A 16,339-nucleotide genomic window follows, 5' to 3' on the forward strand; every position below is an offset into this window, starting at 1 on the left:
ATTTATAAAAGTATTTGGGTTTCAGCCCGGTAGATAGACGATGAAATTAGAAACTATTTATTAGTTTATTAAGATTCATAACTGATACACGTTTTTTCTAAATAATTAGGCTTATAGTGTATATTTTACGAATGAGTATATGTTGGAGAAATGATTAAATTGAGCGATGGCGAAGGATAGAGATAGAATCAACGGTAACCATACAAAACTGATAACTAACTTTTACCGTTATAGCGCCAAAAACAATGAAATTGACACATATACAGACACTAACTAACTTTAGTAAACATCAACAGAACACACAATAACCATGTTGATGTTCTGCATCACACCTTCTATCATTACACAAAGTCAGTCCTCACTCTTCCAGACAGGCCCCAGAAATCGCTTCATACGAAACCCGAATTATTCAATTTTTAATCGATCTTCAAATTCAAGCTTGCAGGTGCCAGTTGATGAAGCAAATGAGAACAATTTAAGTCCAGAACTGCGATATTCCAGGCCTTTTTCAGCGATTAAGTCTGCGAAAAGAGTAGTGCTGGTGAGGCATGGACAAAGCACGTGGAACGCGGAAGGAAGGATTCAAGGAAGCTCTAATTTCTCAGTGCTTACTGAAAAAGGCGAGGCACAGGCTGAGACTTCTCGTCGAATGCTCATTGATGATTCCTTCGATATTTGTTTCTCGAGGTATTTGATCTTCTGTGTAATTTCATTTGATATCCTTATGTTACTTTGTTTTGATTCGTATGATGTATTTTCAATATACGTAATTGCTTTCTGCATTGCTGCTATATTAATGGGTCCTTTTTGGGTTACTAGTAGGAGAGAAGTGCTTCGTGTTTTCATTGAAAAGTTCGCTTGCGTTTTGAGCTGATAATGTTAAATGACTCGCTAATAAGCAAATTTATCCTTGAATTGTGGAATATAATAAATTATTGAAAAGTTCGCTCAATGGAATAACACTTCCATGAAAGTGAAGCATCTCATAGCATATATTGATAATGATAACATTATTTTAGACTATATTCTTGAGGTAACACACAAATCCTGTTTCTCTGTTTTAGTCCACTGAACAGATCAAGGAGAACTGCTGAAATCATATGGGGTACCCGCAAGGAGGAAATACTAACTGATTTCAATTTGAGAGAGATTGACCTGTATTCATTTCAAGTTAGTTCGATTTCTCAGCATTTTTTCATGAAGAGGTGTTACATAACTCAATGACACTATATATTCAAAGTCTCAGTAGATTTAAAATTCTGATTGTATCCTTTACTGGTATCTTTATGGATTGCAGGGTCTCCTAAAGCACGAGGGAAAAGAAAAGTTTGGCGAGGCTTTTCACGAGTGGCAAACAGATCCAGCCAATTTTAGTATTGATGGTAACTATCCAGTTAGGCAACTATGGGAACGTGCTAGAAATTGTTGGGATAAAATCCTATTCCATGATAGCAGATCTGTTCTTGTGGTTGCTCACAATGCTGTTAACCAGGCTCTTATTGCCACAGCAATAGGTACTTGTCATTTCTTTCATGATATGACATTGAAAGTGCTGTCACTGCAAGTCATATCTCCTCCTCTTTGTTTCTTTTTGGTTTCAGGATTAGGAACCGAGTACTTTAGGGTTTTACTTCAGAGTAATTGCGGTGTAAGTGTGCTGGATTTCACCCCACGAGTTGATGGTTTGCCTCCATATGTTTGTCTAAATCGTTTAAATCAGGTAAGTAGCCATTTTAAGTGGAGTACATTATGATTTTAACATATTAATCTTGTATGTGTCTTCAGTTCATTGCGGAATGAGGGCGATTTTGTTAGTTTAGATATAACTAAAAGAACACTGTATTTCATGGTTGTGTAACAAAATTGGTACCAGTCTGTGCTGGTTTAAGCTTATTGATGTTAGTCAGTTGCATCTTTTCATGATCCTCCATGATAATATTTAGACATAGAGGTACATGTAATCACATTAAATGGGCAATGCTGTTATGACCCACTACATATTTCCGGAGCACCTTGGTGTTGTCCATGAAATGCTAAATTAGTAGCAAGTATAAAGAATCATTAGCTCCATGAATCAAACAGCTACGATCCACTATTATGAAACTTGTCATAGTTTATATTAGTAATTCTGCATTAGTCATATGAAAAGAGTTAGAAGTACACAAAAAGACTGTTCAAGTGTAAGTCCAGCTTAGCATAACCATTGAAATATCTTTTTACTTATCAAATATCCGTACAGTGAGCGGTAGTAAAATTTTAAGGTTTTATGCTAACATGAATTTTAAATCAAATAGACCCCGGGGTCTCCTGTTGCTGGTGGAAGTTCTGGAGGCAGGAAAGCCAGTAAACAGATCATACTTGTCTGTCATGCATCCTCGCAGAGTGATTCCAAGGTAAAGAGCATGGACCTCTTCTCGGACTTAAAAGTTTCATTATCATGTAAAGTGACAAGAGGTGTTTATGTTATGTTTATGCATTTAAGTCGCATGTATTTCATTAGTACTTTCCTATATATATTTTTACAGGCCAGCGTTCCTGTTGTCGGAGACTTGCCAATGGACATGCTAGGGATTATACAGGTTCACTATTTCTGTTTCTTTTTCTTTCGTCCCTCCACCTCACCACCTCTGTTTCAATATTCAAGTAAGCACGCGTTACAAAGTCTTTCATTCTGATAATATTTTCATAAACACATGTCAGTCCCAGAAAACAGCAGAGCTTCTTCTTGATCTAAGGGTAAAAACAGTGGTTAGCAGCCACAACTCGGCCTCAATTGCAACAGCCAATGCCATTGCTCAAGTATGCTCATTTTTTTTATATTATATAACTAATTCAAGTAGGCTCATCTTTGATGTTCCTGTTTCATTTCTGTGATGTTCAGTTACCTGTTAGTTAGTGCCTTATTTTTAAACCTTCCACAGTTGTTGTAAGTTGGCTATTCTGAATATAGGTTCAAGAAGCTGCTGATTGCTTAGGTGCTGACTGTGTGCCACGTTTTGTGGAAATGAAGCAAGTGCAAAACCTTGGTATGGATAACATCTTACAACTATCACAAAAGGTAAGGTAAAATATCGGTTGCTGAATATTCGTGATCTGATGAACTAACTAAATACACAATTAAAAAATTTTGTCACCTCGTTTTACTTATTTCCACCGTAACACTGATAACCTTTGCAACACTAAAACAAATACTACTAGATTTTCATGTTATGCGTGGTTAGCTATTAAGAAGATGGCGGAGGGCATGTGGTCAGTCTTAATTCACAATTCATGGGAGTACATAGGCGTGATCATAATAATATTACCCCCGAGTCATGAAAGGAACACTCATATTCTGAAGTGCAATAGGTTGGATAACTGATTGATATATGGTATGATACACTGAAATGACTTGGGTGAAAGTCAAGATGCTGCAGAGTTTCTATTTTTTAAAGCAACAGAAAGAAAATAAAATATCATCCTAGTCCTCTCTTATACGACTCACTTTAGGAATTAGGATCGCTGATCAAGATCGTTAATTTTGTTTCTTCTCCTCAATAGGATGTTACTGAAGCTCTACACTCTCATGATTGGTTAAATATATTAGAAGATGAGGTCATAACAGCATTGTGGGATCAATCAAAGAAGGCCTGGAAGTGTATTTTGAATGAATTATCGAGTCAGCCTGAGAAGGAAGAAATAATTGTGGCAGTTGCAGATTCAGCAGCTAATGTCGCACTTTTAAGCCATTGCCTAAATGTGACAAAAGAATGGATGGGGTCATTTCATCTTGATGCTGGTAGCATCAGTGTCATTGACTTCCCGGATGGACCTGCTGGAAGAGGTGTCATCCGGTGCATAAACTATACTGCACATTTAGGAAGGTGGTCGATACCCATTACAACATCAACAATGGACCGTGAAGAATTTTGACCTTAGTCTTCTATGTATCTATGATAGAAAACAATGAATACCAGGAGAAAACGTACTGTAAGGAAAATGTCTCAGTTTTTATTGTAACTTAACAATGTACAAATTTGTTTTATTTCCAGGAGATGCTTATACTCTGTTTTAATTTTTACTCTTGATAATATAAAAAAAACAACAAAATACAGCTATAAACATCAAACAAAATCCATAAAAGATGGCCATCAATATATTTTCATCTAATGCAAGGATACAGATTTGGCGAAAGGAATACTAACTTTAAACTTAAGTAGCATAAGAACATTAATTCTTCCATATAACTCTGCACTTAACCTACTATAATTACTTACCACTTTTGTTGGTGAAACCCTTTGAGTGAAACAAGGCTCTCGGAATAGTTGAAAATGGCTGCACCTTCTGGAACCCAAGCTAAGTTCAGAGTCTTTTTCTTTATATCTATTACAACAAACTGTCCAACTCCTAAATTCTGACGTACACAATAAAGCAATCTGTAATCAAGCTCAAGATCGAACCTTTTAGTCCAAGACACCTTTCCACAAACATCGTCCAATGTCCACAGGCTAAGCACTGATCCATCATCGAAAGATTTACGAAAGACCATAGCAGCGGAACCTTCAAAATCCAACACCCCTGACTTACTATTATCACAACACAAAGAGTTGGTATACTCATATAATTTGAACACCATATTATGCAATTAAATGACATTATCCCATTACCAGTACCATATTTATGAAAATACAATACCCCATTTATTGCAAAACCCACCCTTTCACAATAAAACAATGGCCGATAAAACACCATTTACAAGTTGGCATAAGAACCCTAGAGCAACATATTATAATCAATAGGTCAGGTTTATTCATATACCTTTGACAAATAAGCATATAAAAATGGCAATCAACGGTATCTAGGGTGATCTAATTCTATTTATTATAATGCTTAAAGCATGTCTACCGGAGAGAAAAAGGAAGAGTGTTCATGGTAAACAACTAAACGGTCAGGTCAGCCATATACATAGGGACCCAATTGTACAATCACCAATATTGGAGTATATCGTCATGAAAATATCAGACCGCATGTCGCATATACATATATATATATATATATATATATACTTAGAGCATCTCTAACAGACTTGTAACATAGTGCATAAACAAAATCACAGGCAGCTGTCAAAGAGATTGATGTTGCGTCATGCCTGTGATACATGAAGATATATGCACAAACATAGTCAAATACCTTGAGAGAATCAGAAGCAGATTTAAGCTCAATCTCCAGCTCCATCATTGTAGTAGCCTCACTGGACTAATAACCTTCGCAAGCGCCCGCCTCAGCCGAATCAGGCTGTTTACGCCAATTATTAAACTCATCAATCACACTAAATGCCTTTCCTTCCGATTCAACTTCCTCTTTTTCAAGCTCAAGATTTTGATTAAAATGAAAAAGGGGATGAGAGGGTAAGATTATAAGGGGTTAGAGAGAGCGAGAGACTATTAGTATATATGTTTGGATGCATATTATATGGGGTCTGAATGTAGGTGTGAAATAACTTAAATAACCCTGCCAATTTATCAAATTCGGTACCGGTACCGTTATGCGGCCCAAACTCGGCCAAGGTTAAAAATGTATATTTTGGATATTTGAGGAGCGAAAAATTACGGATTTAAGTTTAGAGGTTTATAGGTAAACTTGAAGCCCCAAAAGGTCATTAAGCTTAAGACCCTTGTGTAATGTCACTAGAAGAGGTCCTAAAGGTCATTGTGTAACAATCTGCAGAAATCCTTGTATTACAATATGCAGAGATCATTGTGTAACAATCTGCGGATATCGAAGAACAAATACTTTTAGTTAGTTTTCATGTACACTGGAAGTAGAAATAGTTCGATTAGTGTTTAATTTGTGTAGGAAAATTTGAGATGACTTGTGTTGAAGTCAAGTTGGTGCCTGCATTTTTTTTTCTTAATAGTAGAGCAAATATTATCTATCATCTCTGTGATTCCTGTTGTATGTTTGTAATACCCAGAGACTAGGCTGCAGGTGCAACTTCACTTTAGAAATTACGATTACTGGACTTCATAAGTCTCCCTAAAAGGAATTTACTGAGAATCCACATTCCCATGGTTAATTTTATATGTATAAGAGATTGAAGTCATAAAAGCATTGCAGGCACAGGAAAAGAAGGCCCGGAAGTCTCTGTTGGACGGATTATCGGGTCAACCTAAGAATGAAGAGTGTACTTGTGGCACACTGTGGCAGGTGCTGTCTTGCTGATTCTGAGGATAATTTGGTATATTAAACCGTTGCCTAAATGTGACAAAAGAATGGATGGGGTTATTTCATCTTTGATGCCGGTAGCAGTAGTGTCATTGACTTCTCGGATGGACCTGCTAGAGGTGGTCTCATCCCGTGAACAAACTTTACTGCCATTTGGAAGATAAATGCCAATTACAACCATCAACAATGGACGATGAAGGTAAATGCCAATTTCAACATTAACAATGGACGATGAAAAATTCTGGCTGTAAAATATGAATTTCTGATGACAAACACGATCAACTAAAAGCCACTGATAAGTGGAATTATCCGCTAGAAATTAGGCAGCCCTCTGTACCGAGGCTCCCTATTTGTATGTGTGTGTGTGACTGATTCTGAATATAGTAAAACAACAAGAAGCAAAGATGAGACGTAATCCATTCAACACATCCATTTATAAATTTCTAAGCGGCAAGTCCATATATCTGATGCAAAGATCAAAAACTAAAAACACACTTAGCGTTGAAACATTAAATCTTTCATATAACTCTACACTAAACAACCAACTATACCCTCCTGATACTATAATAACTCACCACTTTACTCTTTGTTGTTCAGACCCTTTAAGTGAAACAAGGCTCTTGATGCGCCTTCTATAACCCAATCTAAGTTCCTAGTCTCTTTCTTTTTTATAGTCATAAAATGAGTATGCACAGGAATTATCTTTTACAGCATACTGTTCAATACCTAAATAAGAATTTACCCAACAAGGCATCTTACAATCAAGCTCGAGATTGAACATTTTAGTTCAAGACACCTTTCCGCCTTTCATGGTTGATTTAATATAAGGTTGAAGTCATAAAAGCATTGCAGGCTCAGGCGAAGAAGGTCTGCAAGTCTCTGTAGGACGAATTATGGGATCAACCTAAGAATGAAGGTGTAATTGTGGCATTTACTGACTTGTTGATTCTGCGGATAGTTAGGCACTATTAAGCTATTGCCTAAATGTGATAAAAGAATGGATGGGTTTCATCTTGACGCTGGTTGTCATTGACTTCTCGGACGGACCTGCTATAATAGGTCTCGTCCAATGCACAAACTTATGCCCATATTGGGAGGTGGCTGATGCCAATTACAACAACAATGGACGAACAAAAATTCTGATAGTTATATTATAAATTTCAGAAACACGACCAACTAAAAATCACTAATAACTGGGATTGTCCGCGACCGCTACTAATTAGGCGGTCCTCTGTACTGAGGCTACTATTTGTGTTTGTGTTTGTGTGTGTGACACTGAATATATTAAAAACAATGAGCAGCAAGCATCAGACTTAATCCGTTAAACAAAGCCATTTATAAATTTATTAGCAGCAAGTTCATATATCTAATGCAACGTTGTAGATTTAGAAAAGGACATTAAAACACTTACAATGTAGGTAGCATTAAAACATAAATCTTCCACATAACTCTGCACTACACAACCAACTATGCCCACCTAAGACTATTAATTACTCACCACTTTTGTTGTTCAGACCCTTCGAGTGAAACAAGGCTCTCAGTGTGCTTGAAAAATGATGCGTCTTTCATAAACCCAGCTAAGTTCTTAGTCTCTTTCTTTTTGTCGTCATAAATTGAGTACACACCGGAATCATCTCTTACAACAAACTGTCCAACACCTAAATAAGAATATACCCGATAACGCCTCTTACAATCAAGCTCAAGATTGAACTTTTTAGTCCTAGACACCTTTGCACAAACATGGTCCAACGTCCATAGACTAAGAACTGATTCATCGCTGACAGATTCAGAAAAGACCATGGCAGGGGAACCTTCAAAATCCAACAAACAAGACCTTCTTCTACTATAGGGCAAAGAGTAGGGAAACGGATATAGCTCAAGCATCTCATTATGCAAATCAAAGGACAGTAGCCCACAATTACCGTGAAGATACAATACCTCATTTATAGCATGAACTGGCGAAAATTTGCATTGAGAGAAATTTTGTAATGTTTTAGGCGGCTCAATTTCTTTCCAAGAATCAGCATTTGCGGAATACATCTCTGCTTCCAGTCTATAAGTATCAGTACCATCATTATCTCCATTACTATAAATCAGAATCCGAAGAAGCTTGTAGTCATTGCAAGTAGAATCAAAACCGAACCCCATAATAATAGGATAACTGCTGAAGATTCGTTTCTTAGGGGGAAGAAGCATCTTATACCACTTGGTAGCTGGATTCCATAGGTAAAAAAAATCATCGCGATAAGTATTGGCAAGACAAACAAGACCGTTACACGAATTACCGACACAAATCAGATGATTGAGTTGTGGTGGCAACTGGAACATAACCACGTCTTTGCTACATTCGACCAGGTAAATCTCCGTCTGTTTTACGGAATCAACTACTAAGGCAGCGCTAGGTACATTGGCTTGCTGTTTCCTGGAATTAACCAAGTGAATTTTAACAAAATTGGGGTCTGATATAATGGATTGCCACAGCTTGCAAACAGATTTAAATCGGACAAGTGATTTTACAGCCAACCACGAAAGTACAATAAACATAATATGTTCTGGTATATAACAACTACTCATCATCGTACTCGCCATGCACCCTAAGCCCGAACGGTTAATCGAAGTGCAAATTGATGTACGGCCTATTCTCTAACCCTAAGAAGGTTATATATAGATTTTCTGCTGATAAACCATATCTGTTTTGGGTGAGGATTTTTTAACAATTCATAAAAAAAATTAAATTTTGAAAGAATCTTCTGAAACTGGTAAAATTTAGTAGGGGTATGTTGGGTATTTTTGTTACTATCATACTTTTAAAAAAAGGTGCTCCAATTTGGGCTTTTGCAACCAAAAGTAATTTTTACATTTTTTCTAACAAATCAGTGTGATACGTGATTATTTTAAAAAATTAATATTTAATTTTATTTATTTTATTAATTAAATTTATTTGTGCCTAAATAAGGGTACTCTTGCACACGGTTATATTAAATAATATATATAGTATAGACATATAAGAAAACTCATAATTATATAAATCTGTTATATTAATCAAATATAAGTAAATTATAATTAGTTTGTTTTAATATTTTATTTTACTGCAGATTGAATTTCTATAAAAAAATATGTATTTGTAATATAAACCCGAATAGTGAGATTTTTTATAATATTTTTAAAAAATTTAATAAACATGTCACACATGCGTATTTAGTGGGCATAATAGGCGTATAGTCCCGTCAATCAGCATTTTCGGCAATTATCCTCTTTTAGGGGGTATTTTGATTTTTCACAAATCAAGTCCATTATATTTACTTTATTTAATTACTTGTACAATAATATAATTGTATTTGATACTAGATGAATATTGTATACAATTTTTCTTTTATTGCGATATCATTATACATAAAAATGAATTATTTTTTAATTCTAATTTTTTTAGACCGATTCAATAATATAATTTTTTTACTCGGGTGAATAATATATATTATTTTGTTTTGGTCCGAGTTCATTATACAGAATTATGTTTATTTGTATTTATATATTCATATTGTAAATATTAATCTATTACTGAAAGTGTTGTATGTAAAATTTAATTATAAATGTAGATGATAACCAAAATACATATGATCATACAACAATCCGTATAAATTTTCATATTCGTCTTCAATATTATCTTCAACAGTATAAATATTGTAGACATACAAGAAAATCCGTAATAATATAAATCTCTTATATAAACCAAATTTAAGTAATTGCATTTAGTTTACTTTTATTATTTTTTTCCGGGTTGCAATCAACGTATACCAAAAATCACCTCTCGTACCAAAACTTTTAATGTAATATATATAATTTTAAAAATTATATAATTATTAAATTTGTTCATTTTAAATTTTTAAATGATATTATTTCATGATATATATATTAATACACATATATGTTCAAAAATAATTTATAAGAGATATTTGAAAGCGGCAATATTAATGACCGAACAAAAGTGATATTTCTATGCGTGTCTACAAAATATAATTAAGTTTTATTTAAAATTTAAGTTTTAATTAAGATCAATAATATATGATTTATATTTATTCTGATATTAAGTTTATTTATTACGATCAATAATTTAAGTTATTATGTTTTAATGTGAGGCACGTTAACGGAGCAAATCCAATTAATTATTTTTAATTTGATTTTGTTATATTTGGTCGAATCATATTTTGAATTTAATTTTGTTTAAGTTTGGATGGATTGTATAATATTTTTAGTTCGGATGAATATTATATATTATTTTTTAAACTGAGTATCAATAGTATAATATTTTTAGCCGGATTGGTGATATTTATTATTTTTTCTTTCACCGAGGCACATTCCGACAACCAAATATGACTAATTATATTTAATTTATTTTAAATTTTATTTTATTTTGTATGAGTGTTATATTTTTGTTTTAGCCCGAAAGAAAATTGTAAATTATTTCATTTACTCTCGAGGTCATTATACCGATTAAAAAATTATCTTTTAATAGTATATATTATATTTCAAAAAAAATAGTATATATATATTAATATTGTATCTATAATATCTATATAATACATATATAATATCTATTTTATAGTTTAATTAAATAATAATTTATTTTATTTTTATTTTAAAGATTATTTTAGAAATTAATTGGTGAAAAAGTTGACTTTAATGTTAGTTAGAATAATATAAAGTTCGATATGAGTTAGAATTTAAATTTATAGAAGAAAATGAATTTAATATCAATTAGAATAATGTATAATTCGATTTGAATTAGAATTTAAAATTTTAAATTAGTTGGAAGAATGTTGACTTCTACATCAATCAGAATTAGAACTGGCAGACCGACATTTAATGTTTTATCAATAATATATATATATATATATATATATATATATATATATATATCGAAAATATTATTAAAGAGTTATTTGATTTTTTAGCATCACTTTTTCTAATCATATAATAATTTTTAACAGTAATTTGACCCTATATATTATTTGACCCTATATATAATAACATTAAAATTTTTGATTTTAGGACATTTTTTAATTTTTTAATAATATTTATCATAAGTTGCACTCCACAGATAATATCTTATATAAAGAATAATAAAAAAGAACATAAAAATATTTTAATTTTTTTGTAAAAGATGATTTGTTAAAATTCAATCACAGTATTTATATTTAACATGAATTAAGCTTAACACTAGTTATCTTACCCGTGCTACGCACACGAAATTTAGTTATATACGATCTTTTTTTAAATTTTAAAGATATATATTCATGAAGTTTCGATTATGTGTACCAACATTTTTATACCAATATCATCGTGTGTAAACACTAACAACGAATCATTCGATAATGTCTCTTCCCTTTTTATGTCTTTGATAAAGAAATGGTATAATATTGCAGTCAAATAATATGAATAGTTCTATTTTTTGTATAGAGTTTAAGCACGTTTATAGTTTAAACATTAACCACATAACAGAAAGGATGATAATCAAATTATAGGATAAACTACCTACCATTAAAAATTATTGGTCCATTAATTTAAAAATTTACAAAAACATCCAAAAGTTTCTAACATGGTTTTTGATAAACATTCTTTAAAACATCTTCTCAGAATGAGGAGATAATCAGCATATTCTTTAAAGACGCATCACAACATTCGAATAACATGACTGTTGAAATCGGAAAAACTAAATAAAATTGATAACTATCATTCGGTTATTCTAAATTGTGGTAACTGTTTAAGTGATTAAAAAAGAACTCCCCTAAAACTACTGGACATACTCACACGTATATATACCTTTGGGTGTTTTTTTACATATAGATGTATACTATAGATTATAAAATGACTTAAAGAAGTGAAAAGAGGAAGAGATGGTCAGACATAAAAGAATGTAGCGGAGCAAGAGTTGCAAAATTTGGCTATAACGTGCACATACTTCAATAGTGACACGGAAGAAGCAAAGATTTTCTACTCAGAGATGTATGTTACAATGGAAAACAGGCAATCTGAATTATTTGCTCGTTCTGTTGGCCTTGAGGAAAAATTCAAGTAATATTTAAATGTGTATATGATTTTATAGTTTATATTGCTTTATATTACAAATTGAATGGAATTAGTTTCAATATTTCATAGAGAAATAGAAAATACTCTGAAGAATGGATCAAGAAAATAACGTGGAGAGTCATCACAAAGTAGTACTAAAATTTCACATTCTTATACAGGGAATTCACTCAGATTCCTAGGTGATATCTACGTGGTCATGAGAAAATTTCAAACAGAACATGGAAGAATGATAAGTGCATTTCAAAAGTTTGGAGATGGGTGGAAAGAACATCTTAATAATTTGAATGCTCATGCTGATATATTGATTGAAGAAAGTGGAAAGCTTTGCATATTATTAGATGATTATACTCGAAATATATAAATTATGTTCCAGTCGATATGCTGTGATGATGTATTGTAATTGCTCAAGTTGGAGAACAGTAATAAACGCTTTTATGCAAAAAATCTAAATAGGAATGATTGTTTATGTTGGATTATTATCATGTTATATTTACTGTAGATGATTAAAAATATATATATACATTGAACAATAATTTATGCGGTTTATTCTATTTATAAACATGTTTTCCTTACATGATCTACATATATCACATTCACATAAATTGAAAGATTTTTATACTTGCACAACCTGATCATCGTTTGCTGGTTCGGGGTCTTTAATTTCAAAGTCTTGAAATATTTCTTGCTCTGACCCAATACCTAAATCATGTTTAGAAAATTCTGTATATCTGCAACAGGCCTATCAAATGTTCGAAGGTCATGTGAATCCTCTTTGCCAAGTGTTACCAAACGACGTGCAACTGCATTCCTATGTGGGTGAACCAAATTAAGTTCATAACGGATATTCTTATCATTAAGCCTTGAAAGAATAAGTCTAAAAGTATGTCTAGTATGTGGTGTAATTCCTTTTTCTTTGTAATATTTGCATTCGCGATATGCTTGTATATTGTCGGTTTCAATGATAACCCGTTCGTAAGAATCCTGGAATGCACGGCGCATGCCTAATAGAATAGCCCATAATGCACTATTCAAATTTGTAAGTCCTGGAATTGTGGCATAAGACAGTCTGAGAAGATGACCTCCTGCGTCTCTTACAACAAGACCAATACCGTTTCTATTATCGCCTTCAGGAACATTCTGAATAAACTCACTATGCACATTGATCTTCACCCAACCATTAGGAGCAAATTGTCATACACGCTCAACATGTTCCATTCTCCTTAAATGTATAACACAACAGTTATCTATTTATGGGTATAACTTGATTATATGAGATATTATAAAATGATTCATGCTAATATATAAAGAAAAGAATTCAAGAAATATGTCTGCTCCAAATAGTTGTAGAGTTTTAAAGAACTAAAAAATAAATAGAAGAGTTGAGAAGATGTGTCTATTCCAAATAGTTGTGGAATTTTAAATAATTAAAACTATTGGAACAGTTTAGACTGCAAGATTGTTTAAAAATGTGTCCAAAAGAGAATTAATATGTGGAAAAAATTACATAAATAATTTTTAATTTTTCGCACATGATTTAAGCAATTGATACGTATGGTATTATATTAGACACACAATTTTAAAATGTATGGTTCATTGGCTATGTTATCGAAGATAAATTATATATTGTAGAAGATTATATTATGTGAAATTAAACTACATATGATGAAAACTAAGGTAAGATTTAAATACATATACATCTTTATTGAAACTTTTATATTAAAAGTTTAATAAAATAATATCTATTATTAATAATAATAAAAGTTTATGAATTAGTTGTCTTTATTAGAACTGATATAATATCTATTATAATAGTTTATGAATTAGTTATTGTGATTTAATTTCTTTATTAGAAATTAAATAAGTTTGTTTAGTAACAATTTATTAATTATTTAGAACAAACTTCATTTATCCAAATTTCAAACCGGCAATGGTATATGTGCTTGGAAATTATGATCACAATATATGTAAATTAATACAACTATATATAAATCTCAAAGTAATGAATTCCAACTAATCTTGCAGTCCATAAGAACCTGCCTCAATAGCACCCTGCTTCAAATTTTGAATTTAATACAGTTCATCAAAGCTGTTAGTTAGCCTTCTCCATATTAGGCAAGTTCATCAAATTCACCAGAAAGATATAAGGTTTTAGATGCATGACAAACAAACATGTAAGCAAAAAAAAGAATTTAAGTTCAAAAAAATAAAACCAAATGAAACTCTAAAATCGGATTATCTAAACATGTCATTGGATAGAGTGTATAGCATAATTCTAAGTTCATGAGAGATACATACACATCTGCATTTCTCTTCACCTTTTACAACCTAACTTAAGGTTTGGATCCAATACAACCATTATGTCAAATTTAACTAATCTAAAGGACACCGGAATGATGTCAGCGAGTATTGCACATTATACTTGATCAACAGTCACATATATTAGTTATAAAAACTGTCCTGATGAATAATGTGTGTAACACAATAAGATTCAAAATAATAGTACTGGTGAATCACAACCTGCATTTGAGGATGATGCAAGTAATATAATTTTAAAAATGCAGACATTGATAGATTTGTCACACATTGGCACATTGGTGAAAGATGTATTGACTTTAAACTTCAACTATAAGCTAAGAATGCACAACGTAGACGTCAAGAATCTTGTAATCAAAATAAGGTTATAGAAACATGTCATATAGATTGATAGATATAAATTCAAGATACATAAGTTCAATTGAAGATAACACAAATCCATTGCGTAAATTTAATAATTCATAGCATAAAGTAAAATCTTGAAAAGCATCAGTTGAAGAGTGCATTTGTGATATTTTGAGTTCTAAAGATGCGCCATCTTCAAATCCTTTGGCCATAATTCACCTTCTTCCTGATAGTTTCCTTGTACTGCTCTAGTGCAAAGTGAATTTCACAAGTCTACCTCAAGCCGAGGTCCATCTAGCAGGTGTAATGGTTTATTACTCCATGCATTTGGACATATTTTGTTTGCTGGTAGCAGGAGATCATTTCCAGCAATGTTATCGTACATGTATGAGAGCAGAGTAATAATCTCTTTCACTCTTCCTCTCATATCAGTATTGGTGACTATCATATACATTTCAGTAGCGGTACTATCTAATTCAGCTGGTCTATATAATGCCTTAAAGAAAATGTAAGCAAATCTGGATGAGAAATATGTAGAAGATAGATTTGATAAAACCTCAAGATGCATTTGAACATTATGCCTCTGCAACAGTCTGAGAGATGAGTTAAAGAAGCTTGCCTGATGAACATTGTGTCTAACACAATAAAGAACGAAGCCATAGAACTGGTCACGTGTAACTTCCATTTGATGTTGATGAAAGTCATATAGCTTATCCTAGTCAAGAGCTTCAAAGACATACTTGATATGTTTCTTTGATTGTTTACGCTCCCATACTAACAAAAGCTTCACAAACAAACTGAAACTTTCTGTCTGGAAAATAAGGTGAGAAAAAAGAAGAGTGATCAATTCTAGTGAAACAGTGAAAATAGTTTGATAGCCATTTGAGAAACCTTTGTTGAAAGATGTACTTAACTTGTTACTCTTTTGAGATTTAAAGAAAAGGAATGCGTAAAGACTTAATGGACACGTGCAGTTGTTTTGGACAAAAGGTTATAAACGTTTCATCTTCCTTTCGTGTGTAATATAGTTTTTTTGTCAGGAGAAAAAAAACTATAAATATAATAATTTGTATGTACTTATTCCCAAAACCATATTTTACAAATCATATAAGAAAATAAACTAAAGATAAAAGAAAATAATTATATAAAAAAGTCATTAATGATGGATATATATATATAGTAATTTTTTTTTACCCCAAAAAATGCTCATCGTCAAGATATGATTTATTTTTATCTTTGGTATCCTTATTTTTTGTTCTAATTAGATTTTTATTAAAGTTTAACTTTAACAAAGTGATTTTTTTAATAAACTGAAAAATAGATTAATAACAATTCAACCGTGCAGATACTTAAATAACCAACATTGATTTTACTTATAGTTCTATGTACT

The 16,339-nt window shown here is 32.1% G+C and overlaps 1 protein-coding gene across 1 annotated transcript; it reads left to right on the forward strand.

Moving 5' to 3' along the window:
• The first annotated feature begins 165 nt into the window (after window positions 1-165).
• LOC141692421 (putative 2-carboxy-D-arabinitol-1-phosphatase) lies at window positions 166-4,054 on the forward strand. Its single transcript, XM_074497249.1, has 9 exons — window positions 166-687; window positions 1,065-1,170; window positions 1,298-1,514; window positions 1,602-1,720; window positions 2,295-2,393; window positions 2,526-2,579; window positions 2,701-2,799; window positions 2,951-3,058; window positions 3,541-4,054. The coding sequence occupies exons 1-9, from the start codon at window positions 311-313 to the stop codon at window positions 3,910-3,912; spliced, it is 1,551 nt and encodes a 516-aa protein (XP_074353350.1). The 5' UTR covers window positions 166-310; the 3' UTR covers window positions 3,913-4,054.
• The last annotated feature ends 12,285 nt before the right edge of the window (window positions 4,055-16,339 follow it).

Source organism: Apium graveolens, chromosome 10, assembly GCF_009905375.1.
Source record: "Apium graveolens cultivar Ventura chromosome 10, ASM990537v1, whole genome shotgun sequence".
Lineage (NCBI taxonomy): Eukaryota > Viridiplantae > Streptophyta > Magnoliopsida > Apiales > Apiaceae > Apium > Apium graveolens.

Coding starts and splice junctions, on each gene's coding strand:
- LOC141692421 (XM_074497249.1), top strand. CDS start 311: ATGTTGATGTTCTGCATCACACCTTCTATCATTACACAAAGTCAGTCC. Junction 1,721..2,294: donor GTCTAAATCGTTTAAATCAG/GTAAGTAGCCAT, acceptor TAAATCAAATAG/ACCCCGGGGTCTCCTGTTGC. Junction 2,800..2,950: donor CAGCCAATGCCATTGCTCAA/GTATGCTCATTT, acceptor TTCTGAATATAG/GTTCAAGAAGCTGCTGATTG.